The sequence below is a fragment of the Kogia breviceps genome, chromosome X (assembly GCF_026419965.1).
Source record: "Kogia breviceps isolate mKogBre1 chromosome X, mKogBre1 haplotype 1, whole genome shotgun sequence".
Classification (NCBI taxonomy): Eukaryota; Metazoa; Chordata; class Mammalia; order Artiodactyla; family Physeteridae; genus Kogia; species Kogia breviceps.
The window spans coordinates 24,054,446-24,081,928 of record NC_081330.1 but is presented as its reverse complement, the minus strand read 5'-3'; the positions used below and the strand labels follow the sequence as shown (position 1 = coordinate 24,081,928).

The 27,483-nt window shown below is 40.7% G+C and overlaps 1 protein-coding gene across 4 annotated transcripts in view; it reads right to left on the bottom strand.

Annotated features, from left to right (window-relative positions):
- Positions 1 to 27,483, bottom strand: part of TENM1 (teneurin transmembrane protein 1) — an 803,989-nt gene that overhangs the window by 76,304 nt on the left and 700,202 nt on the right. For all 4 annotated transcript variants that reach the window (XM_059050038.2, XM_059050032.2, XM_059050043.2 and 1 more), the window contains one exon: positions 1,130 to 1,284. In XM_059050038.2, the coding sequence (XP_058906021.1) occupies positions 1,130 to 1,284 (155 nt within the window). The remainder of the gene's footprint in view (positions 1 to 1,129; positions 1,285 to 27,483) is intronic.

Sequence of the window (27,483 nt, the reverse complement as noted above, 5' to 3'; positions counted from 1 at the left end):
GGGCACCCTAACTGTGGAGAATATTGTTGGTTGCCTGCTGAAGAGCAATCCTTCATTCCTTGCTAACAGAACCCTGATTTGGGTTCTAGAATTAGGTAGCAGTCTGCTCAGGGAGGTTGACCCAGTTCCAGTGACTCACTTCTGGCCAATGTGACACAAGAAGGAAATCTGCCGGCATCTTTGCCTACTTCTGGTCATCTCACTATGTGAGTTAATGAAACCTTATTGTTCAAATCACTGTTAGTTAAGTGTCTTACTACTTGCAGTCAAAACCATCCTCTCTGATACACTAACCAATTCTAAAACTCTCAACTTCTACTGTGATTCATTTGAAAAGATAAATAATCTACTTCTTCAGAGTCATAGATTCATGGAATGTTAGTTTGAAGGTCCCTTTGACGACTGTCTAGTCTGTTTCCCTCACTGAACATACCACCTGCTCGTGTCTGCAAGCTAAGAAAGCCATCCACAAGGTGCTGGGACTGTGCTCTATGCTCTGTAATCTCTATAGGTCTAATCCTGATTTTGCATAATTCTGGTAAAATCAGAATTTTGAACTCAGATGGGAACTACAGTGAATTTTCCCTTTTATTCTCATTGGCAAAAGGCTTTCCTAAATACATGTAAAATAGATCTCAGAGGGAATGTTGCTTTTACTTCAAAAAAAACCCACAAAAACAAACAAAAAACCACCCCAGAAATAGCTATTTACATCGACATGAATAATAAGTCATGCTCATATATTCATTTAAAAAGATTTCCAGACTTTAGTAGTCAGTACTTCTCCAAATGTGAGTTATTGTATTATTCAAAAATAATAAACTTACATATCTTGGACCATAGTCAATAAGTGAAATTGGCCTTACCCTCTAAAGGATTCAACTTTGAAAGACTTTAATGTTCATGCCAACATTCCACCCAGTGTTACTCCCATCCTAGTTTACTCTTTTCTCTCAACTGAGTTTTTCTGAGGAGGAAAAAAAGTAACTTACATAAAGAGAAACTTCTGCTATCTGGTGTTATAATGGATACGCCAGGCTTCCTTTCTACCTAATTTCTGTATGAGAACATTGTTATCCATTTCCATGATGCCAAATGGTGATAGCGCTTGAAAACCATTGGTGCCTACCTGAGTGATGTCCATTCCCGAGTCACAGCTCAGTGGCTGCGTGGAAGTCAGACCGTTTGAGCCGATTACAGTTGTGATCACAGCATTCTCATCAATTCTCCGGATCATAGTCCCATCCACAAAGTAAATGAATCCATGCCTATCAACTGTGATGCCTGTTGGGGAAGAGCAATTGAGCATTAGTAGTCTAGAGGGCCACATTTGCACCGAGATCAGTATTTTGAAAGAAGCCATAGAAATGAAAAGGCATTTTAAAGACATATGGATTCAATTTTGCTCAGCACAGACAGAACAGTAACGGGAGAGGTTTGTTTGGACACACATTTGCTCCTCTGTGTATTGAGAAGAAACGACAAAATATGATATGTGGAGAGAAAGCCAGTCTAATAATTTTGTTGTCCAGTTGTACATTTTCCACCCCCCTGATACTTGCTTACTCCCACAAAAAGAAAAAAAAAAAATCCTCTAAGACAAATGGGAAAAGACAGGGGAGGCAGTGTACGTTACATTTCTTTTAGAGTGCAGATGCATAGGTCGCTGCTTATTTTCATAGTTGCATTAGAAATAACTGACTTGGAAAGCATTAAAATTATTTTCATCAATTCACACTCAGTTAACAGAGTCTGTAATAATTCTGATAAACTGGACTGAGTTGTTTCTCTGTATTATCTGTTGAGGGGAGCTGGAGAGCAAAATTATGGTGTTACAAAAGGAATGGTTAAGCCTCTAGAAAAAATAAGTCAATGAAATTCTCACCGTTTTACACACTTTGCTAATTACAGTCTTGTTTCTTGGAAAATATATAAAAGCAGTTAGAAGGCTGGGGTTCTAATACTGAATGCACCACTTACTACTGATGTGTGACTTTGATTGAGTCATTCAGCCTCCTCTTTGGTAAAATATGGAAAAGATGATCTGCCTGTGATATTGTGATTTATAATAAAGAATTTTGTTCACCGTTCCCTTTTCTAACACAGAGCTCCTAAAACTCTTGGGATCGCCTGTGGTGAGAGATATAAAGGTGACTTTTGTTATGTTAATGAGGTGACTTTGGCCGCACGAAGAATAGGCTGGTTGCCAGGAGAACCAACCTGGTGATTAGAGGATTGGAACTTTCAGTCCCACCTCCTGACCTGGGCTGGAGATTGAGTTCAAACGCCAACGGCCAATGATTTAATCAATTATGATTATGAGGCCTCCATTGAAAACCCAAAACGACAGGGTTTGGAGAGCTTCCATGTTGGTGAACACAGGGCGATTTGGGGAGAGTGGTGCACCTGGAGAGGGCCTGGAAGCTTCCTCTCCTTTTCCCCACACCTTGCCCCATGCATCTCTTCCATCTGGCTGTTCCTGAGTTACATCCTTTAATAATAAACCAGTTATCTAGTGAGTAAGCTGTTTCTCTGAGTTAGCTGAGCCGCTCTACCAAAATAATGGAACCCAGGAAGGGAGTTGTTGGAACCTCCTATCTACAGTAGTTCTGTCAGAAACACAGGTGACAACCTGGACTCGTGATTGGCATGTGAAGTGGTGTTGGGGGGAGGCAGGCTTGCAGGACTCACCCCTTAACCTGTGGGATCTGATACTATTTACGGGTAGATCGCGTCAGAATTAAGTGAAATCGTAGGACACCCAACTGGTGTAGAATTGCTTGGTGGTGTTGGTGGTTCTCCCCATGCTGGAAATTGGTCTCAGAACACCTTTTATTGCGTTACTTGGCTAAAGTGACCAACTGTCCTGGCTTGCCTGGGACTGAGGCAGGGTTCAGTTCTAAACCTGCGACAGTCCTGGACAAACTCGGATGAGTTGGTTATTCTATGCCTAGGTTGTAGTAAGTATCTGATGAAGTAATGCATTTAAAAAGTGTCAGACACTGATAAAGAACATATGGTTCAACTCCTGCTTCCCTTGCTACTTTGAAAATAACCACATGGTATTACTTTAAAATTAGTTTACAATTTAGTCTTTTCCTAGTTCTCCTTTTCTTCTTCTTTTTTTTTTTTTTTTGCGGTACGCGGGCCTCTCACTGCTGTGGCCTCTCCCGTTGCGGAGCACAGGCTCCGGACGCGCAGGCTCAGCAGCCATGGCTCACGGGCCCAGCCGCTCCGCGGCATGTGGGATCCTCCCAGACCGGGGCACAAACCCGTGTCCCCTGCATCGGCAGGCGGATTCTCAACCACTGCGCCACCAGGGAAGCCCCCTAGTTCTCCTTTATCCAGACCCTGTGAAACTCAGAATGTACGTTAAAGTTAGGACGATATGTGATAACCAGCATGCCCTTTTAGTGCTCATGCGTGCATGCACACACACGCGTGCAATAATTTTCCTGGCAAAGAGTGAACTCATCTAAAGACAGTTTATAAACCCATCTTAATAAACTGCCTTTAGATGAGCTAATTCATTGGCAGGAGGTTAATATTAAGGCTTGACTTTATAATGTACTTTGATTAATCCTGATGTTCCTCATGAAGTATTCATCCTTAACATCTATAAGAGTTACAGATTCATTTTTTAAAAATAAATTTATTTATTTTATTTATTTTTGGCTGCATTGGGTCTGTTGTGGTGCGTGGGCTTCTCATTGTGGTGGCTTCTCTTGTTGCAGAGCACAGGTTCTAGGTGCACAGGCTTCAGTAGTTGTGGCATGCAGGCTCAGTACTTGTGAATCGCGGGCTCTAGAGCGCAGGCTCAGTAGTTGTGGCGCACGGGCTTAGTTGCTCTGCGGCATGTGGGATCTTCCGGGACCAGGGCTTGAACCCTTGCCCCCTGCATTGGCAGGCGTATTATCAACCACTGAGCCACCAGGGAAGCCCCAGATTCATCTTAACTTTCCCTGAATGCCTCTAAAGTCATCTACGTTTTGGTGAGTTCTCCAAAGAAACCAGCATGTCCAAACAAGGGGAATTCCATGTCAATAAGTCCCTTTATTATTTTTGGTGGCATAAAGACCTTAAAGAAGGTCTTTAAAAAGACTTTTAAGACTGCGGCAGGTCAAAGGATGATGGCACAGGAACATTTCTTTCATCTCCAAAATATTTGGACTGAAGATGAATCAAGGGGTATCTCTCCTTTATATTTTTCTTTGTGTTTTGGCGAAATCAACTTCTTAAATGCCTAGAATTTGGTCTGGTGTGTGGCAGGCCTATGATTTGGGATCACCTTCTATGACCTCTGTATTCAATATCACTGAATGTGAACTTGGAAATTTGGCTGTCATAAGAGGATGAACTGAAAGATCAAGACTCACAACTGGAGAGAGAAAGGCTAAGAGCAGACAGTCTTGAAGTGTATGAAATCATGAATTATTTACCAAATGCATACTGAATGGCACTGTGCCAAGTTCTGTGCGAGCCAAAGGACGAAGAATTCAGGTACATGGAAAGCAAGACTCAGAGGAGTGCTGGGAAAGTGTTGCTCTAACTGGGAGATGATAAACTTAGAGAATCAGATTCCTGAAAATTGAAACAGATTCCCAAAAGGTATAGACAAATGTATTCCTACAGAAACTAGCAGTACAGAAACATACATCTTTTTTTTTTTTTTTTTTTTTTTTTTTTTTTTTTTTTTTTGCGGTACGCGGGCCTCTCACGGTTGTGGCCTCTCCCGTTGCGGAGCGCAGGCTCCGGACGCGCAGGCGCAGCGGCCATGGCTCACGGGCCCAGCCGCTCCGCGGCACGTGGGATCCTCCCGGACCGGGGCACGAACCCGTGTCCCTTGCATCGGCAGGCGGACTCTCAACCACTGCGCCACCAGGGAAGCCCGAAACACACATCTTTATGTTGACATCAGGGAGGACCATTTTGTTCCTTGACTACTACACTCCTCACCCCCGTCAGAGGGTGGAGTTTGGCCTGATCTGGGGAGGATAATCTTGGACTTACATGGTTTTCCCACTTTAAAATTTTGTGAACTTCCAAACACTGAACTGCTCCCTCTCTGTTCCTGTCAGCTGAACTCCACAGATGAGGCTTATTAAATCCTCGCTGTTGGCCTTTGGGGCTTATTTGGCTGACAGTTTGTAGGATACTCTCCTCTCATATATTTGTGTAGCAATTTCTTTAATCGCGGTCCAAATTCCAAAATACTCCAATTTTTTGAGATTCTTTAATTAAATTTAATTGGGTTATACTGATGTTTGGAGTTGAAAAAGAAATAGTAGAAAGGGCTTTGAGGGACTGTGTGATAGGTGTTTTATGTATGCATCTAGGCATATTTTATATGTACACATTTTCATTTCCTCTCATTTTCCTACCCCAACCAATGAACCAACCAAACAACCAACACACAGACAAATTCCCCAAACAACTAGCTTTACAAACCCTTCGCTGCTGAGGTTTAAAGGGTATTTAGTTTTCACTGAGGTTAAAAAGCAAACTGGAAATCATGGGTAAAGAAAAAGAGAATTATTTCTGCCATTACTTGGCTGGGGAGCAGGAGGGGGCTTGGTCATCGCCCATAATGAGCATCGTTATAGCCCAGGGATGCTGATGACGCAGTCTGATCCATTACTGTTTGTCAGACCGAGTGGGAGGAGGTAGCACATGCCCAGTCTATTTTAAGTTTTATTCTTCAGAGATGGGGACGTGAGTGATTTCAGAGCACATAAAGCCATCTGGGGCTAGCAAGATCTTACAGATTCAATATGACGTTCAGATTTTGATATAGTTGTACGCAGATTTCCAAAATTTGTTATCCAATGCTGTGGACATAATGTGTTCCAGCGGTCACGTCCCTTGATGTGTTTACTTGACAGGGTTTTCATTAGCACTTAGAATACAATGGAAGGCACAGTCTTTGAACGAGAAAGGAATTAAACTGCATTGCAAAGACTCACTTCCAGGGTTTAAAATTTTAACCAGTATTCCTTTTTAGAGCAAGCAAAAAATATATAGATCTGTGCGATTACCACAAGGTTACGCAGTGATGCAGGGTGGGTGGCATAGAGGTGGGACGAGCAACCAAGGAATACACTTCCCTCAGATGCCCAGACAGCATGTTTAGCTTGGAGCACACTTTTACATTTGTGAGAAAATAAATAAATCCTTGTAAATTAGTGCATATAATGAAAGCACTGACAGACCACAGCCTGGAAGTGTGAATGGTGCTGTCTCCATTCATCAGCATTAAGCCCTAACAAGCTCTTTCTATGGAGGAACCTACTCATAAATAAAGTGCATCTTGTAAAAAAAAAAAAAAAATTATTCGCAGTGCCTTATGCAAAGTAGGGGACATTATATAATATCTGAACTGCAGGCTCTTTTCTCTGTGAAGCATAGCTCTGTATGAAACAGCTGCAAATTAACGGGCGAAAGTATTTGACTTCTTCCCTTGTCTTATTATCCTCCAATGAATAAATACTATAATTCTTAAGAAGACAATTGCCTAAAGCTGGGGCAGCCTGGATAGTTACTAATAAATTTATCACCTGTTGGGGAAGAGGATGCTGCTGATCGATACTGAAGCAGCAGGGGCAACCTGATGTGGTATCACTGAGAGTCCAGATGTGGAGGTTAACAGCCTGGAAATAGTAGCTAAAATCCCAAATTAGATAACAGAGAAGATCAGAGTTTTTGGCTGTGCAGAATGCCAATTTCAAATGTCGGCAGAAGGCATCTCTGCATTTAATTTATAAAAATTACAGCTGTTGAGGCCACCTACATTTTTATTATTTCTGTATTAAAAATGAACCTTCTTTCAGAATATAAGCTTTGGAAAGTAGTCATAAAATTCTCTCCATCTACAGCCCTAGCAACCAGAAAACTGAAATACAGCTTTTTTTTTTTTTTCCTGCCACAATCTGCTCTTTAATTTTATGAGACAGAGGTAAATGGTTAAAATAAACTCTCAGGGAACGTCCTAAGTGCGATATGGCATCAGCTCAATCTCCAATACTGAGTGTGCTGAATTGTGTAGCTGACATTAGCCAGTTGATCATAAAGTGCCCTTTAAATCAAAGAGAGTTTAAATTTTTTGCTTTGTTTCTGTGCATTTCAATTCTCTGAAAATTGGTATCATATGTGTGGTCTATATGGAAATTCTCCACTAGGCAGAAAAGTCCATTCCCCAACTGAGCTAACCACTGTCCACTTATAATTACCTACCCAAATCAGAAAGGGCCAAGTTACTTCTGCACAATAAGCCTGTTATCTTGCTAGGCAGACACTAAATGGAGCTTCTCGAATTTGGAGGGATTACAAATATCTGTGTGTTACTAGGGTTGGAAGGAAGCAGAGCTTAATGACCAGCTGAGATGATTTCACTGTGCGGTTAACAATGAGAACAGGAGTTCACAAATAAGAGACTCTAATAAACTTACCGTTAACATTACAGGGCAAGTGAATAGTGTGAGTTACTTAATCAGATACAGTTACACGATATTCTAACGGTAAAGGTCAATTTCCAAAGAATTTAAAAACAAATTAAAAATGATAAGCATTCAGACTAATGCGTCCTTCCTTTCAAGACTCAGAAGGCACTCAGAGACATCACGAGGAACGGGAGATTCGTGGGCTAGTTGACCAAGGATTGTGATTGAGAGAAAGACAGGTAAGGCCACTTGTCTTCACTTTTGCTCCTCCTGACCCTCTCAAAGCTTTAGCCTTCCAGGCAAGGCAGAGTGAACGAAGAGCTCTCCCACCTCCAACAGCACTATTTTCCTAAAAGTTTACTGGGAAAGTTGGTTTTGTCCTCACTTATTAATTTATTCAGGATTTATTTTGAACCTATTATACGTCAGGCACTGTGCTAGGCACTGGGACTACTGCAGACTATAAAACAGTGAGAAGCTCAGAAACCAGTGAGGGAGACGGAGAAATACCCAGGCAATTACAGTGCCTTGAGATAAGCACTAGTTTGGGGCAAGTCCCTGGTACCATGGGAGCAGCCTTGGGGGATGGGCTGGGGAACTGAAGGTCACTGGCGTTGTCTCAGATTATAAATCACACGTAAGTGGAAATCTGAAGGACTATGTTGAATTTCTGATGAGCCCAGTGTGAAATCCAGGTAAGCACCACAAAAAAACCCATTAAGGCTGACTAGTATCACTAAATAATAACCATTTTCATTTGCTGAGAATACTAAGATATTCCAGGCACTGTGCTGGACTCTTTACATACATTTTCTCTTTTTAATCCTCAGAGTAGCCCTGTGAAGTAGCTATTATTAATGTCATTTTTTAGAAGAGGAAAGAGAGGTTCAGAGGTCAAATGACTAACTCCAGGTTGCCAATGCTAGATTTAGCTCATGTTTGTCTGACTTTCGATGTCCATTCTTTTGATCACTATCCCATGTAGCCTAAATGGGGCTATCAATCACTTTACCACAGGAGTTGTGTACAGAATGGTTTCTGAGGGTCCAGAAACTCCATGAAATTATCTGCAAAATGGTTCGTGTATGTGTATCGTCATGGGGAGATGGTCCATTGCTTTTGTTGGATGGTCAAAGTGATCCACAATCCCTCCCCTGAAATTCTAAGAATTCTTATATTCCTGTAGAGCTCCTGGACCTCTTCAGAATTATTCTTCAAAGATATTCTGCAGCTTCAGTCCTACAGAGCTGGTGAGTTTCAGGAAAGCACCCAGAGTTTCCATGTGATGGGGACTTTGGTAACTTGACTATTTTTTATGATCTATTAAATAAAAAGGAGACCCCAGAAACAAGGGTCACAGACTCATATGTCATCAGGGGACAGGCAGGTGACATTAGTTTGTAAGTTAGGTCAGGTGTTAGATTATACAAGTTCTAGGGGAAACAAAAGTTAACTAAAAAAAGCGTGTCCTGCCTAAATGCCCTCAATCTTTTTTTTTTTTTTAATAAAGACACAGAGTGGGACAAATGAATTATATTTTGAACCAGATTTATTCCCTGAGTTGCCAATTTATGATGCTTGCTAGAGGACAATCAAGAGGAATATATCGTCAGTGAAGAGGCTGCTGTGAGCAGACAAGATCCATGAACTTAGAATAAATCTAATAACTAGTACTGCCGTTAAAAATTATGTCCTGGTACAGAGATTTCCCATAAACCCCCTGCCTCCACACATGCATACCTCTCCCACTATCAACGTCCTGCACCAGACTGGTATGTTTGTTACAATTAATGAACCCACACTGACACATCATTATCATCCAAAGACCATAGTTTACATTAGGGTTCACTCGTGGTGTTGGACACTGTCTGAGTGTGGACAAATGTATAATAGCATGTTTCCATGCTATTACTTTAGAGTATCAGACAGAGTAGTTTCAGTGTATAAAGATTCTGCTTAATTTTTCTGTGAACCTAAGACTGCTCTAAAAAATAAAGTCCAGTTAAAAAGAAGTTATGTCTTGGGCTTCCCTGGTGGCGCAGTGGTTGAGAGTCCGCCTGCCGATGCAGGGGACACAGGTTCGTGCCCCGGTCCGGGAGGATCCCACATGCCGCGGAGCGGCTGGGCCCGTGAGCCATGGTCACTGAGCCTGCGTGTCCGGAGCCTGTGCTCCGCAGCGGGAGAGGCCACAACAGTGAGAGGCCCGCATACCGCAAAAAAAAAAAAAAAAAAAAAAAAAGAAGTTATGTCTTGGTTTATAATCTCTGAGAAACCAAAGATAATCAAATCTAGTTACAATTCTCCATCACGGGAAAATGAAATCCCTGGATGGCTAGTGATACAATGCTTGCTAAGCATGCAGCTTCTTTTGTTCTCATCAAGATCAAAGCTCAGAATTTATGACAAGTTCATCAAACTTAGTCAAATCAAACCAGAAAAGTAGGTGTTCAAGCTGAACTTGACTTTGCTCTTGCTCTGCCACCCTTCTCTTCCTCATCCTTCCTTCAGGAAGCTCTCCCTCTTTAGTATGGCGGAGACAATGCTATGTATTCAGGCCATCCTATCTATTTTTCTTTCTGAGAACAGAGCTAGATTACCTTTCCCAGCCTCCACTGCAGTTAGGTGTGGGAAGAAGTGATATATGCTACTTCTAGGCCTGGCCCCTAACAAAACCTCTGTTGAGCTCCTTTATGGAGCCCCCGCCCCCCTCCCTCTAGGCTGGCTGGATGCAGCGTACCCACTGGAAGACTCCAAGGCCTAAGAGATTGACAAGCCACTAGATGGAAGGAGCCTGGCTCCTGAGTCACTGCTAGGAGCAGGGATTTCTCCTATCCCATAGGCAACCTTTACTGGACTGTGATGTGAGCAAGAAATAAATGACTATTTTGTTAAGCCATTGAGATTTTGTGTGTGTGTGTGTGTGTGTGTGTGTAATATATAGTTGTTAGCTTGGCCTCACTATTACATTCACCAACCACCAATTCAAATCCTGTTCATCCTCTAAGGTTTTTATGAGATGTTTCTCTTCCAGGAAGCCTTCTCTGCAAACTCCACTTCCTGGTCTCTCTGTTTTCTAACCTAAAGAAGCTTCTTTTTTTTTTTTTTTCAAATGTGAATTATCCAATCATGCTCTGTCTAGGCAATAAGCTCCTTGAGGGGAAGAACTGGATTTTATGCTTTAGTTTTATATCTTAACAAATCCAGTAGACCCGGGCACAAATGTTCAATAAACCTTGTTGAATTATAGGCTTAATTGCCACACATCTATAATGAAGCACATCTATCTTGAATCAAAGCATGCCACGATGTCAGGATCTGCATATGAATTTCTCTAAAAATGAGTTTAGAAAGGAGGCAATGGTAATCTCTTTCTCCAAAGACCTTTAAGAGGGGTACAGCCCCCTATCAATTCGTGATGATGAGAATATGGGAGAAAGGGGAATTGACCACTCCGAGCAAATAGCATAAGGACCATGGATCAAATTAACTGCAACTGAATTTCATCCATGTAGATAGCTACACTGAATAGCTCGGGTTCCCTGCAAATCCACTTTGCTCTATCAACACAGCTTTGTGTTACGATCTTACGATCTCTTCCAACTGTACTCTAATCTTAGGAGTTCTAAGGAAATAGCAATATCTCAAGATTTCACCTTAATTTGCTTCACTCTGGACCACATAAGGGAAAGCAGAGAGAACACTGGCTCCAGGGTTACATCAGGGGATCTGGGCTTCAGGCTGACCTCTGTTACAGATTAGCTGTAGGACTTGTCTTGATTTCCTAACCCACCCCCTACCTACTGCACAGGATTAAAACAGTGTGAAGCTCACAAGAGCCAATGAAATGAGAGCCCTTTGAAGAGGGTGAAGTCTTACGGTGGTGCTAAGTGGTGTCCTAATTGCTCAGTCATTGCTGTAATTCTTTCTGAAAGTGACTTTTCTAAGCCTTAGAACCATAGACAAAGATTTCCACATAGACTCTGCTTCAACATTTTAGGCTCTTCCATGTTGGACAGACATAGTAGAAGATTTAAGTCCATAACCCGGGTCAGTGGCAGATGTTAGATTCACCACAGAGACAAGGCAGAGGTTGAAAACAATTTTGTTACCTTAGGGGAAATACTGCGCTACTGAACTACTGGTGTAAAAGCCTTCAAGCTTTTAAAACATAGCTAAAGTTTTCATCCAAAGAATCAAATAAATGAAGTTCCATGCTGTGCAACTGGCTCAGGGAGAGCCTGGGCTGGGGGTCGTGCTGGTGTCTCAACATTACATAAAATCAACATTGTTTATTTCTTGCTCACATCACAGTCCAGTAAAGGTTGCCTGTGGGATAGGAGAAATCCCTGCTCCTAGCAGTGACTCAGGAGCCAGGCTCCTTCCATCTAGTGGCTTGTCAATCTCTTAGGCCTTGGAGTCTTCCAGTGGGTACGCTGCATCCAGCCAGCCTAGAGGGAGGGGGGCGGGGGCTCCATAAAGGAGCTCAACAGAGGTTTTGTTAGGGGCCAGGCCTAGAAGTAGCATATATCACTTCTTCCCACACCTAACTGCAGTGGAGGCTGGGAAAGGTAATCTAGCTCTGTTCTCAGAAAGAAAAATAGATAGGATGGCCTGAATACATAGCATTGTCTCCGCCATACTAAAGAGGGAGAGCTTCCTGAAGGAAGGATGAGGAAGAGAAGGGTGGCAGAGCAAGAGCAAAGTCAAGTTCAGCTTGAACACCTACTTTTCTGGTTTGATTTGACTAAGTTTGATGAACTTGTCATAAATTCTGAGCTTTGATCTTGATGAGAACAAAAGAAGCTGCATGCTTAGCAAGCATTGTATCACTAGCCATCCAGGGATTGAGACACCAGACACTAGGGGTAGTTTGAGTTATTTTTCCTTGCTTTATAGAGGTGTGTGTGTGTGTGTGTGTGTGTGTGTGTGTGTGTGTGTGTAAGCGATTGGGTTAAATAGACAGTTCTAGTTCAAGTTGAAATGCATATCTCATGTTTTATTTTTGTGCTAGACTTCTTGCTCAAAAGATGCCTGTAGGCTGAGATTTAAGGGGACTCAGTACATATGGGCTAAGATAAACGAGGTTTATTGGACACGAGCTGAATATTTTATATCCCCCCCTTAAAAAATTCTTCAATTATCAAGCAACTGTATCTGGGACACTACTCAGATACATTTTGAAGAAATGCCTTTGTCATCCTAAGGAAACAAACCACCTCACAAGAACCTCAGGTGAACAATTAGCTTGAGGGGGGAAAGTTCATTTATTGCCCATGGACCAGCAAAAAACTAATTGCAGTTGTTACACTCCGGGGGAAAATGAGTCTCTTTCAAGATATGTGAACGACCAAGAGGTTCTGATAAAAAAGCAAACTAAGTAGAATACCTTGGCCTGAATACTCAATAAAAGGAGGATATGAGGAATTAAGTCTGACAGTGCTTACTATTCACAATAGTGGGCTAACTCAAGAAGAATGAAAATTTCTGCAGGAAAGTTATTTGCATGTAGTATCTATTCAAACACAACGCGGAAGGCCCATTTAAAATTCTTCCAACAGCCGTACATCTTGACTAATGAAGCTAACACTAGAAGAGAAGTTCAGGAAGTCAGAAAGGCAGGGTGATGAACACTGTGAATACAATTTTCGAACCTTTGAAATGAGGTTTAAAGAGACACTTAGGAGGACCAATTTGGGCTCAATCAAAAATATATTAGAACAGTAGCAGACACAAATCTGACAGCTGAGTAAAAGAAAAAAATTAAGCAAAGCCGTTGTCTAATGAGACAAACAACTCTTTGACTTTTTCTTTTCCACGCTCTGACCTACAAGTTTGACAATCTGAGTGCAGAAGAAGGTTACGTTGAAAGGTATTGAAAAAAACTGGGATTCGCTGTTCAAAGGGGGCTGGTGACATCTCTGGCCTTGTCTTGATTGAGACTGGGGTTTCCAAGGCCATTTCCCCACCTTTTTTCCTCTAAGTTCAATTACCCAGACATGTTCAGGAGAGCTATGAGAGTAGGAGGGAAGGGTCTGGGGGTAGAAGCTACGAGGAGATCCTGTTGTGAGGCTGCCTGTGACTTTCAAAAATTTACATAATCTCCCAGCCCTTGGGGTTTTGCCTTTGTCTAATTGCGAGAAGAAAAGCTGAGATGCCCATGTCAGTGGATTCCTGTAAAGACCAAATAAAAATCACATCGGAACAGAATAGTCTGTGAAATCTTTTTGCAAGGTTAACACAAGTGGTGTTAATATTTCTGTTTTTGATTAACTGTTAGTTTTCTGGCATCTTGCTGTGGATTATGTTACATGGTGACCTGCCTCAGCACAGCCTGCCCTAGACGGCAGGAACCCTCTGTGCAATTCTGTCAGCGTCACCTCCCTGCTGATGGTGACGAGCAGTCTGTACAGGGGTCCTGTGTCACTTTTCCAGTCAAACTGGTCTACTCACTGTCTCTGAAACACATCTTTCTCCTTCCCTGGTTATCACTACATAGTTGCCTGCACTACTCCTGTGCCTGGAATCCCCTCTCCCTCTCCTAGTATCCAGATCCTACTCATCTTTTAAGACACAGTGCAAAGCCTAACCTCAATAATTATAATATATAAACTAACTCAGAGACTTGCAAATATCTTGATGGAGGTACTTCCTTGTCGAGTATATCAAACAATTTCATCAATCTTGTCTGATGGCAGAAATCTGAGCCTCTTAGAAGAGATGTGTTATTCCACCGATATAAGTGGGTAGGAATGAGGATCACATCAGGTATGTGTCATTAAGTTGCAAATCTAAAGCTTGGCCTGTAACTAAGAGTGTGAGGCTTTTTGACTAGACTCAAGAATGCATCTTACATACTGAGACAGGGCCATTTTTTGTTTGTTTGTTTTTCTTCCAGCCTCTTTATTTCATGTTTTAAATAAAGGCCCTCAAATTCTGGAAATTTCTTTCTTTTTTTTTTTTTTTAACATCTTTATTTGAGTATAACTGTTTTACAATAGTGTGTTAGTTTCTCCTTTACAACAAAGTGAATCAGTTATACATATACATATGTTCCCATATCTCTTCCCTCTTTTCAAGACCAGACCAACCTTCGTAGGAAGAGCTGAGTCATTCACTTCCCACTTAGGTGGCCTCTCTGTTCTCCACTGCCCTACCCTTACTTCTTTGCCTTGTTCTTTGATCTCATTCCTTTTTTTCTTTTAACTTGTAGATATTTTATTCTTTTTTTTTTAACATCTTTATTGGAGCGTAATTGCTTTACAATGGTGTGTTAGCTTCTGCTGTACAACAAAGTGAATCAGTTATTCACTAAACCTACCAGGAAGAGAGGTTAGAATCCAGTTCCCAGTTTTTCTTTACCCACGTGTCCAGTCCTTTTTCAGATTCCTTTCCTTTCTTTCACCTCTCCCCACTTCTGCTCATTTTCCTCTCCCCTTTTCTCCAAATCCCAACCAGCTCTCCATTCTCTGAGTCCCTCGAGTGCTTACAGTTTATATCACACAACCTAATGCTGATTACTGTTTCCTCTGACAATTCCTCCCTTGTCTCCCTAACCAGATCATATTTCACTCACAGGCAGGGATCAAGCCTTTTTACTACACTTATAATTTCCAAATTTCCCAATGCAGACCAGATTGCTGCTTGAAAAGCCTAACAAAACACTGAAGGTCAGTGAACAGGGTTCTTTTTCTAATAAGATATACCAGGAGCATGACATGGCTCTGACAGAGTAGCTAAAACCAGTGGGAGTCTTATAAATAGTATAGTGGGTCATTGACACTAGTTAAATACGTTGAAAGTATTAGTTAAGATGATGGCACCTCTGGACACCTGCTTGATAACCAGGAGATCTTTGTTGTAACAAGAGATGGTTGCAGTGTTTGATGACAGCATTTAGCATAGTTCCTGCCATACCGAAGTGCTTTATGTGTTTATAGAATAATAAATGACTAAGCTCTATATTAGAAAGAGGACAATTTGAGCAATTAGAAAAAAACAAATTAATAACAGCCAGCGAGTCTAATGAAGGTAAAACAAAAGGAAACAGGCATTTACAAATACTGCTAGATAACATTTCGCAGCTGCAATGGTTCCTTAATTCAACTGTTTAAAATATATTCAGCATTTCCAGGAACTAGGAAGATATCAATTTAGGGCCAATTCAGAAGGCAGTGGTTTTGGTCATGTGTTAATTGACTAATTTATTTTAAACATTCAAATAGATTATTTGAATAAAGTCATGCTGTTAAAACTAGACCAGATATACTTGGGAAATAAAACAGTGCCCAGCATAACTAAAAAAACCCAACCAAACAAACAGAAAACAAAAATGAACACCCCCCCCCACCACCACATAAAGAAAGGTTCTGAGGGTGCTAAGTGTTGACCTCTGGGTTCTCAAAAATTTCAAGCCTAACAGGCTAAAATCAGAAGATTTAAAAGTAGCCCTTCTTCAGACCACTCTCCCCAGAGATGCCTCCAGTTTTACCACTCTGGGAAAAGTGGGAGGCACCTTTTGAGGGACCTCAAGCCCTAAGGTAGGGCTGGGGCAGTTGACTGCCTACAGTTCTGGTTTTACTTTGTTCAAGAGAACACAGAGAAAAGATTATAGAAACCAAAGTAGGTAGTCTTGGCAGAAGGCATTCTGATGGGTTTTTGACTGGGGGTGGTGGTGGGGAGGAGGACAAAGCAAGACCTATCAATCTATTACCACGGCTTCAATTTCCTTGGGTTAGAGACGCCTTCCACAAGGAGGAATGATCCCTGCCTTCTAAGGGGAATTACTGCTGTAATCAGCTTTCTTTCCTGAGCAAATACTGGTAAAATGGGGCACCCACCCACCTTCCTTTCCCCAAAAACCTATTATATAGTCTAACAAGCCTTTTGAAAGACCAAATGGAATAGCTAGTAAATGAAACTGGAAGAAAAATAGAGCAAAAAACACTGCAGCTTCCTGGCTAGGCTTTGATATTTGGGGCTTAAAGACAACCTCACATTTGAGTTATTAAGCCTTTAATTCCTCAGAGAGAAACTTTAAATGGCCCAGGACTCACTCCCAAGGGAACAGTGACTTTCTTCGGTCAACGATAAAGCTGACTCATTATATCAAGGCTCTTTAATATTGAGGAAGTTCAGTGTCAGCCATTTAGGGAACTCCACATATGGACACACGCTAGATGTGTTGGTGAGCTCTGCAGCTAATGGAAGAGCCTCACTCACATCCAATCAGTTCAGAAAAGAAGGGATTAATACTGGCCACTGCAGGGGTCCCTGAAGACCCTACTCCAGGGCCAAAGCTGGTGTATGTTCTGATATGTTGGCTCCTGTGCTTTAAAGGTTGTTCAATATTTTGAACACTGCCTCTGTATGAGTGAAAGCCTTATTTAAAACAAACACTTTTTAAAATGGAATTTTCAGGTATAAATTTGCAAGTTGTTTTCTAAACCGTATTTCTGACTTCACATTTTTTTTTTGTATTTTTTGTTTGTTTGTTTGTTTGTTTTCTGTACGCGGGCCTCTCACTGCTGTGGCCTCTCCCGTCGTGGAGCACAGGCTCCGGACGCGCAGGCCTAGCGGCCATGGCTCACGGGCCCAGCCACTCCGCGGCACGTGGGATCCTCCCGGACCGGGACACGAACCCACGTCCCCTGCATCGGCAGGCGTGCTCTCAACCACTGAGCCACCAGGGACGCCCAAACATTTTTTTTTAATTATGAAAGATTTCAAATGGTCGACAACTCAGAAAATCATTATGCACTGCCATGCATCTACCACCCCAACTTAATAGGTGTTAACGTTTGTTTCATACAGCTCTTTAAAAAAAAAAGAAAATATTATGAATACAGCCAAAACCCATGTCTTTATCTCTGTTCCCTTTTCCCTTCTCTCCCCAGAGGTAAGCACTAGTCTGCAGTTAGTGTGATCCCCTTGCATGTTTTTATACATTTTCTACATATGTATATGTCAAAAAATAATATACAGTATGTTTTTATGCTTCAAAAATTTATGTAGGAAATGGATGGTGGTGATGGTTGCACAACAATGTGAATGTACTTAATGCCTCAGAATCGTACACTTAAAAATGGTTAAAATGGGGGAATTCCCTGCTCCAGTGGCTAGGGCTCCACGCTTTCACTGCCGGGGCCTGGGTTCAATCCCTGGTTGGGGAACTAAGATCCCGAAAACCGCAAGGTACAGCCAAAAAAAAAAAAGTTAAAATGGTAAATTTTGTTTTGTATATTTTACCACAAAAATATACTAATGATATCACATCATATATATTATTTTGCAATTTTCTCTTTCATTCATGCAACCTTATGTTTTGTGACTATTAATGTTTTTACACGGGCATCTAGTTAATTCATTTTTACTGTTGTATAATATTCCATCGTTTGACCAAACCCGATTGACAGATTATTAGGTTGTTTCCATTTTTTATACTGTAATGACAGCAAAGCACGTCTCCTTATACACATGTGTACTTGTGACTTTCCATACATTTTTCTTCAGCCAAGCTCCCTTCAGTACCTCTCTCCAATTATTTTAAAAACATAGTTGCAAGTTTTCCCTTTAGTTGGACAATGTATTTTGCAGGCAAAGAGAATTAAAGTAGGGCTGTGTATATACAATCAACAAAGTTTGACAGAAGAGAATTTGAATACAGTAAAACAATTTTGAAACCAAAATGTTTACTACTAGTCTTGAAAACAATCCAGTTAATATTAGTTAAAAAAATTATTTACTTATCCTCCTTCTCATTCATCACACTTTATTTAGTACTTAATCTGTGCCAGGTACTGGCTTAACCCATACTGTGTCATTTTATCCTCTATAACCCTATAAGGAAGGTAGGAGCACTGTCTCCATCTTACAGATGAGAAAACAGTGGCTCAGAGATGTTAGTAATAAATTCGAACTCATTCTTACCTGCCTGATTCCAAAGTCTCTGGTTTTAACTACTCTAAACACTTCCTAAGTTTTCCAGATTTCACGGGGCCCAAATGGGAAATACAAAGAGTATGATTTAAAGGTCATTGAAAGGCCTGCCCACTTGCCTTAAAAGTACCTTTACTACAGGAAGGCTCTTCTTGAAGGACACAAACTTTAGAGACCTTAAGGACATATATTGCATGTATTGCTAAATCTGACCAAATAAAGTTAGAAAACTTCTACATTGTTAAAGGAAATGACAAACTTGGAAAATATTTGCAACACATAGGAGAGACAAAGGGATGCTCTTCCTAATTTTCAAAAGAGAAGGATCAACGGCTCAGTAGAAAAACTGGCAGAGGATATGAAAGTGAATTTACTGGAAAAGAAATACACATGGTCATAACAGATATGAAATGACACTCCTCTTCACTTAAAATTAAAGAAATTCAAATTAAAGCTACAAGCTATGAGATACCATTTTCCACTGATCAGATGGGCATATATTAAGAGGTTTAACGATACTCAGTGTGGCTGAGGGTATGGCAAAATGGGCATCCTTACACGTTATCGGTGTAAATGTGTTCAATCTTTTGGGAGGGCAACTTGGTAATATCTACTACTGCTGAAAATTAATCCAGTGTATATACTCACAAAAGTGTTCCCAAACACATGAATTAGGTTGTTCAATGCAGTGCTACAGTGATAAAGGATTTTTTTAAAAAACAACATCAATCAAGAAGCAAATTACTTAATAAATTATGGTATGTCCCTATGTTGTAATATCATACATCTCTTAAAAACAGAGGCAGATAAATACATGCTTTTATGGAAAGATCTTCAAGGAATATAATCAAATGAAAGAAGGAGGGTAAAGAGTAATGTATATGATATGATTCCTTTTATGTAAGAGAAAAATACATATAGAGGTCTCAAAGGAATTGCAAGAAACTGTTAACACTGGTTACCTTTAGAGAGAGGGACTGGGGTGTGTGTGTCTGTGGTAAAGAAGCCTAGAATTTTCTCTCTGTTCTTTTCTACAGAGTTCCAACTTTCAAACCACAGACATATATTACTTTCATATTTTTATCTTTCAATATCAATGGGGCTTATCTAGATGGTGAGATTATAGGCCGTTTTAATTTGTATTCTTTATATTTCTCTTTCTTAAAAAATAATAAATATAATTAAAATGTCTTTTACCATGGGCCTGCCAGGATGCCTTCAAGGTCTTCCACTGAGCTTTTTTCCTTGGCTGATGGTATAGCCCCTCCAGCAGGTCTCCAGTAACATGCTCAGATGAGAGCAACCCATTGGCAGCCATCAGTACTAATGAGACCCTTTCTGGAGAGCGGTCATTTATGAAAGCAAAGAGACCTGGGTCCTCAGAGGTTGGTCAAAGGACAGGACAGAATGTGTGTGTGTCTTAAAATAATATGCTTTGTCTTTTGTTGCATTATACAAATAATAAATGCTCAGAAAATGAAAGAGAACAAGGTCGAATCACTCAAAATTCCTTATGCAGCAATTATCATCGCTAACATTTACTTTATTTATATTATTTAATTTAAAAACTGTTTTGGCCATGCCACACAGCATGTTGGCTCTTAGTTCCCTGACCAGGGATTGAACCCACGTGCCCTGCCTTGGAAGCGTGGAGTCTTAACCACTGGACCGCCAGGAAAGTCCCATTGCTAACATTTAGATAAACTTCCCCTCAATTTTTTTTTTCTCTGTACATATGTACCACCCCTGCCCCCTTACAGATGTAGCAGTATACAGTACATAGTTTTGTATCCTGAACTTTCCACTGAATATTATTTTGTGAGTATTTTCCTTATACCTGCACGTTTGGGGGCTATGGGAATGGTCTGTTCCGGGTGCAGACAATGAGGGGAGTGCATTTTTGATAGGAATATTAAAAACAATAATAAAACTGATGAATAACAGGACTGTGTTTACTATCCCCATTCACTGGAAATTGTAAACAATGTCAGGATAAAATATTCTTCCCATTGTCCAGTCTCCCTTTAGCATACACCACTGTATGCCCACACAGCTCTGACTAGGGGAGAGGGAAGGGAAAGGCTGGATTTCTATTTCGGGAAGACAGGCTGAGGGCTTCAGGGAGGGGGCTCAGAGTTAGCCAGGGGAGTCCCTGAAAGAGGGAATGAAGAGGAGACATTTCAAACAGCCTCTCCTTTACTGCTAGCTTGCTGCTTAGTTAGATTCAGTTCACTTGAGAATCTGCTTGACTTACAAAAAAAACTTAGCAGTTGTCTTATGTGCACATAACTTAAGTCATTAGTACCTTCAAAATGCTGGTCGAAATACCCTCTGTTGTGCCATCTCTAATCCTTTGTCTGAAATGGCCAAAAAACGCAATTAATTGATCAATTATAAAATAAAAATGGGCTCCCTGACTCCGTTTCCAGCTGTGTTTTAGCCTGTGATGATGTTAAAATAATGGATTTCCAAAGTTATATAGGTTTGCTGCATGTTGTTGGAGTTTTACACTCTACGCCTGCTAATTCATCCAGTATGGCTGGAGGATCAATGAAGCTAAAAACATCTTCTGATGACTCCTCTGTTGTGGAGCAAATATTCTTGGTTCCCTGGGAAGTCAACTCATGGTAGATTTCAGATTCCTTCCAGAATCAGCAAAGCATGCTAGACTCACCAGGAAATGACTTCCTCATTTCTCTGATTTTACAGTCAGCTCCATGCATTTGGTAAACTTGAAATTACTGGGCCATCTTGTACTGATGGTGGAGCAATATGGGGCCATGATCAAAGCTTTAGCTCTAATACAGTTTCATGGTTTAGAACCTTCAAAACAAACATTTTGCACTGAAAGAAATTTCCTAATTAACTTCTGAAGAATTTGTACATTAAGACATCTTACCCTGCTGGAGAAGACTGATAGAGCAAACGTACTACCTTCTGCTGAAGAGAAACTGTATTTAGAAGGAACTTGCTATTCTCATAAAACTTTTAATAGGAAGAAGTGAATCAAATTCCTTAATTACCATTTTATGGTTGGTAAAAGGGCAAATTACATGCCATCCATTTCTAAACTTCTAAATGTCTCTGGCGCTTTTAATTAAAGCTGCCATCTAGAAACTACTAAAGCAATTTTACGCAATTAGTTATTTATAGGTTACCATAATACACCACTCAAAATATGATTTTAGTGATTTGCAGTCTGTTAGTGTGTGATCCCTGTCACTTTTGTTTGATGGAGAGGGGTTCTTTTTTTAATCAGCTGAGGTGACACTTAAGCGGACAGATAAGAAAGGTGTGACACCGAAGGGGCTGTGACAAGGAAAGTTTTGGGGGCTAGTGATCTCAAATAAAAAGAGGAAGAATCATAATTCCATTCTATCTGTCCTGATTTGTAGGGGCTGAAGTTTCATTCTAGACAATACTGCGGAGAAGTATATCATCGTTGTTCTCCCATCTCTCTCCACGTTGCCGCCCTTCTGCCCGATACCTAGCACCACCCTTCCTCATGCTACCTGGAGTAGTTGCCACCTTGGCTTGTCCCCCTCCAGTGAGCTCATCTATCCAGACACATCCATCCTGTGCTCCATGTCCTTAACGCCCCCATAAAGTGTTTTAATGAGGAATTAATGTGTTGCTCTCCTAGGCAATATCCTGCGTTCAACACTGAAGTTCACATCCGAAGAAAACCCTCATGGAATGAATTTAATGGTAGGCTGCTAAGGGAATTATTTTGGTTACATGGGTCTTGGTGCGGGGGTGGGGGCGGGGGCTCCTCAAAATACAACATGTAGAAAGAACCAGCACTAGAATTACTGCATCTCAAGGTCGGGAGGGATCAGCTAATCAAATCACATATAGTACCCGAATCCCACCCTACCTTGACTCCTGCTTCTTTTGTGGCACCATTCTACTCTAGAAATGACCAAGTCTCCTTGGACAATTTGGAACTTGCCTCCTTTAAAAGTAACTTATTCCACGTTTGGGTCACTATTATAAGCAGCATTAGTATTAGCAACCAAACAGCAAGCGTGATCATAATGGCAGGTAACACTTAATGTGTACACCCCACAGGCTGGGCACTGTGCTTTACAATGCACTTCACCCGCATTACCAAACACTCTCATGTAGGCACTATTACTCGTATTCTGACTTCATAGATGAGGAAGTTGAAGCTCAGGGAAGCTAGGTGATTTACACAAGGTCACACATTTAATGAGTCGTGGATCTGGAATTTGCATCCAGTTGCTTGACTCCAGAACCTGGGAACTTATCTCTCATGGTATTTGGCCTCTAAAGTATTATCTGTTTGCTAGAATGCTATACATGCATGAAAATTAAAATAAATGCAGAAGAAAAAGTCATTTAATGATGTATTTGTAGCTTTATAAGACCTGAATGAACTTAATACAAGTTCTGCTGTATTAACCATGGATGTGACCTGGACCAATTAGCCAAGGCTAGATGTAAGTGCCTTCCTTTTGTCTGACTTCTCCACCAACAGCTTATGCCTTTAGGACTGTGACAGAAAAGGCAGAAAGGTTCTCAGATTCCAGCTGCTGACATAATGTAAGGTCTACATCTTTTGACTATTCATAAGCAGATGCATTAGACTAACTGTGCAAATAACAAGTTAAGCTCTCATTCTGGTTGCATCACAGGTCCTACGTCATCAGGTGTAGCTACCGTAAACTGAGAGACCAATAACATAGTTTAGGAAGGAAATACCCAGGAGTGGAAACAGCACAGGATCACTGAGTAATAAAGAACAAATATTTTGCCTGAATTCTAAGGCTTTGTCAAACATATTTTTCTCAAGATGTCTCTGATTCTAGGACAAGGATGTGGGAGGAAAGTTCTCACAGGAAATGTCTTGACACTGAGCTGGGAATTTGGCATGGGTGGTAGAATGTTGATCTTACCCAAAAAGCTGACTTCAGTAAGTAGTGTTTCCAAACCGTTCTCACATACCTCAAGGCCTAACTGTACTTCCTCACTTTTAGCAGAATAGACCCACTTCTCTAGAACACTGAGGCTATCAGAATGGAGTACCATCAACTTTCTAGCACCTTCTATCTACAAAGTTCTCATCCTTACACCTACACATTATCTTAGGATGGTCTCTTCAATCTCCCCTCCCATTCAAGGCCTGCTCCAGTTTCCTCAAGATCTGGTTTCATCATTTATCCTCTGTCTCCTGTATCTTCCCACTTACCTATCATCATTGCCATGTCTCCCACAGGAAAAGCCTCCCCTGAGAGCCTTGTCCTCTTACTACTTATCACTCTGTCTTTCACATCCAAGCCTCTCAGAAGAATGATCTTCACTAATCATATTTACTTCCTCACCTCTCACTGGCTCATCAAATGCCTGAAATCTGGCTTCCACCTCTACCATCATTCAGACCACCAAAGGCAGGGTCAACCAATGAGCTCCTCGTTGCCTAATCCAATGGCTACAAATGTGTGACATTTGATATTGTTTTTCACACCTTCTTGAAACAAACGATTCCCTTAGCTTCCTGGATACCAAGCTTTCTTTGTTCACTTCCTTTTCTTGTGAAGATTTCCTCTCTGTCTCTTTCATTAGATCCCCTTCCGTTGCCTACCCTATAAATATTAGCATTCCCTATGATTTCTTTGCCCCAGCCTTGCTCCTGTGCATTTACCCTGTCACCAAAACAATCTATCAAAAATGCATCCATCAAATGGTCGTGTCACTTTCCTGCTTCAAATCTTTTGCCTGCAGGACAAAACGCAAACTTCTTATTCTTGCCCTGCTCCTATAACCCTCAAATACGTTTACTTTAATTATACTGGATTATTTATAGTTTCCCAAATACACCATTCATTTTACTCATGCTGCAGCTTGCCTGTAATTTTGGTGAGGGCTGGCCCTGGTGCCAATCCAAATGGTTATGTCACCATAATGGATCATGTACTAAAGGAATTTAGGAAAAGTCTTACTGCACCCTAGTTGCATAGTAGAACCAAAAGAACATTCTCATATGTGTTTGTGCACTATACTCTCTCCCTCATAGATACCAGTTACATGAGCAAGATGTCACTGATGAGAGTTTTACCATCTTTCCACTAACCCCAAATTTAGCCTTTCAAAATAGCATTTAGATACCAGGGGAATCAGTAGGGCTTCAGGATGCGCCTCGGATAGATCTGGGTAGGGACAAAAACATTGTTTTTGTCTAGACTTTATCATACCCAGCTTTCTTTATTGCCAATCAAGTTAAAGGAACTCCTGTGTGATTAGTGTCATGAATAACCTAAAAACACTTTTGGAAGCCATCAAGATTTAAGAATGATTTCCCTCCTTGGGAGTGGCTCCAGGGCTGTTTGCTTTTGTGGGGATATTGCCCAATTCCTGCTGAGTTCTGAGGTCAGTATGCTTAAAGATGCACATGAAAATAGAAATATACTCCTTGGTGAGGTTCAAGAAAACCAAATTAAGTCATTGATTAATTTCATCCTGTCCAGTCGCTCCTTCACCCTCTGCAGCTACTTAAAAAAAATAAATGTATTCAGCTTGTCACAAATTTTTATTTTATATCTCCACCTAGTAGCATTTCACATTCTGCTTAAGTACTTGGTCATCTATTACATGACTCATTAGTTTGAGTTCTCTGTAGAATTAAAGAACGTTGCAGTAAAAATAATAAATGGAACCTAAGTTTCAACTACATCATCGATGCACGTTTTAAAAGCATCTTTCAAAGTCAGTTCAAACTCATATACAATGCCAGGGATTAGCACACCATCAACTACTTGGCTAAACTTTTTTCCTTGCCCCATTACACTGAAGTATTGATGAGTAAAATGGCAAATGTTTCTCTTTACTGGGATTCAAATCAAAGTGCGTAAAACTGGATCAGATAAAGACTTCTTCCCAGGAGAAGTACCCAGGGGCTATCTTATATAAAACTCTATTCAGGGGTACTTCCATTTTCCCTTTAAACACAGTTTTTAGCTACCAGTTATAGTCAGTTTAATGAAGTTAAGGTTTCCTGACTCCATCTCTTAAGAAAAAGTTGAAGTTCCTAATTGCAGAATCTTCCAAAGAGATGTGACAAGGTTTCCTGGAGATTTATTTGAACAATTCCATTTACAGATTATGCAAATGCTACGGAGTGCACTATGGGTACACTATCAGGTCAGAAAAATCAGAGAAATCGTTTTAATAGGAAAAGGAAACTGGACTGAAAGTCATTCATCTTCCAAATGAAAATATTTTGTTTTCACTGAATACATGTCATTAGATTGAAAAGCATTTTCCACTATTTCCTACCCTCCTAGAGAAGCCAACAGAGATCATGGATTTTAGCTGAAGGGAAGGCTACCCTGCCCCCCACCCCACCTCATGGGTTTTGGAGTCAGGCAGACCTGGTTTGAATTCCAGTGTTATCTGTAAACTGTCTGACCCTAGATAAATTTCTTAAGGTATCTGAGCCTCTATCTCCTCATCTTTACAATGGGGATAATACTATTTACCTTGTGAATCGTGAAGATTAGAGACACCCTGTGTAAAATATCTAACACAGTGTACAGCACACAGTAGACACTAAGTAAGTTAGAGCTATGGTTATTTTAATACATTAGAGCTGGGAGGGAGATCATCCCAAGCCCTTCAGTTTACAACTGTGCAACCTCAGGACCCAGTGTGTATATGACTAGTCCAATGTAACAAAACTAGTCAATGGCATCAGTAAGTCTACTTCAGCATTCAGGGAGGTACGGTGACTTTCCAAGAAAGAGTGGCATTACATGGATTGAACACGAAAGCCTAGGCTCCCTAACCCAGTATGCATCACAATTTGCTGCCATTTCTCAAAAAAAAAAAAAAAAAAAAAAAAAAAATCCCATGGCTTCTGACCTTTTTTTTTTTTTTTCTGACCTTTTGCTGACTGATTTTAATCCCATTTGATAATTTATTCCAACGTTAGGACAAATGATCTCAAAAGCAAATTTTATTTCATCCTATTTTTAGAATAGATTCAGAAAATAAATTAGCTGTCTTACAGATTAACATTTATTTGACTTACCTTGCATAATTAAGGACATGCTGGAGAGCCTGCCTGTAATTGCAATATGTTGCTTGTTAAAGGCTTAGAGCGAGCTCTCTTTCCTAACCTAGAAATGATACTCCCTAGATGTACATTTCCATTTTCTACTGATCTACAGTTTTTCTTTATTAGCTTCTAGGTGGAGAGAAAAAAAATCAAACCTCTCCTTCAAGAAATCCATTAAACATTTGCTGTCTTCTAAGGGGGAAGGACGGAGGAGCTGATGTTCATGGTAGCTGTAAAGCCAAAAAACCAAACAAATTGGGCTTTCTTGAGAGATAAAGAACCTGCAGGAGAACCTCAAAGACATAATTAGCAATTAGCAATACTCTCCTCTCAATTTGCACACCGTGCCCTAATGACTTCTTGCATGATATTTCCTTCCTCTACGGAAGTCTATGAAATTGCCCTGCAGCATTCCATATAATGAGAACCTCCTTTCTGATTCACTGCCAAGGGTAAGTGCTGTCTAGATTCAGCGTGCAGACAGGTGCCCTAGCTAGGCACCTAAGTGTTCTGACCAGCATTTTCAGATCAACCGATGTCTGGACATAGGTTCTGCCATCTGAGTGATTTCGAAGATCACTAACAGGGTCCTCAAACACTGTGAATATGGTTGAAGGAGATGTGATGGACTCAGTGTGAGTCACACATTCCCTCCCTTTAAACATCCTCATTCACTCACTGGATCAGAGCAGATGTTGCCAACAACAGCTTTAGTACATTATGTGAGAGCTGTCTTGGATGGATTAGACATTCAGCTGTCTGAAGACTGGGCCAGCTGTTCTTAGGGCCCCTTACTGCTTTGGGATGAATAAAGTGTACCAGATTACTGTAAAAGCCACGCTCAGATAGTAGGCTGCGTAAGTCAAGCCAAAGGAAAATGCGCTACTAGCTATGACAAGAAGAAAAACTTAGTTTAATGTTAACTTTAATAGATATATAAATTTTGGCACCCTCATTACTGACGTTTCCAGAGTTCATGTAAATCCTGCTCATCAGGACTCTATTATTGCTGCTTTCCAAGCCAAAAAAAAAAAA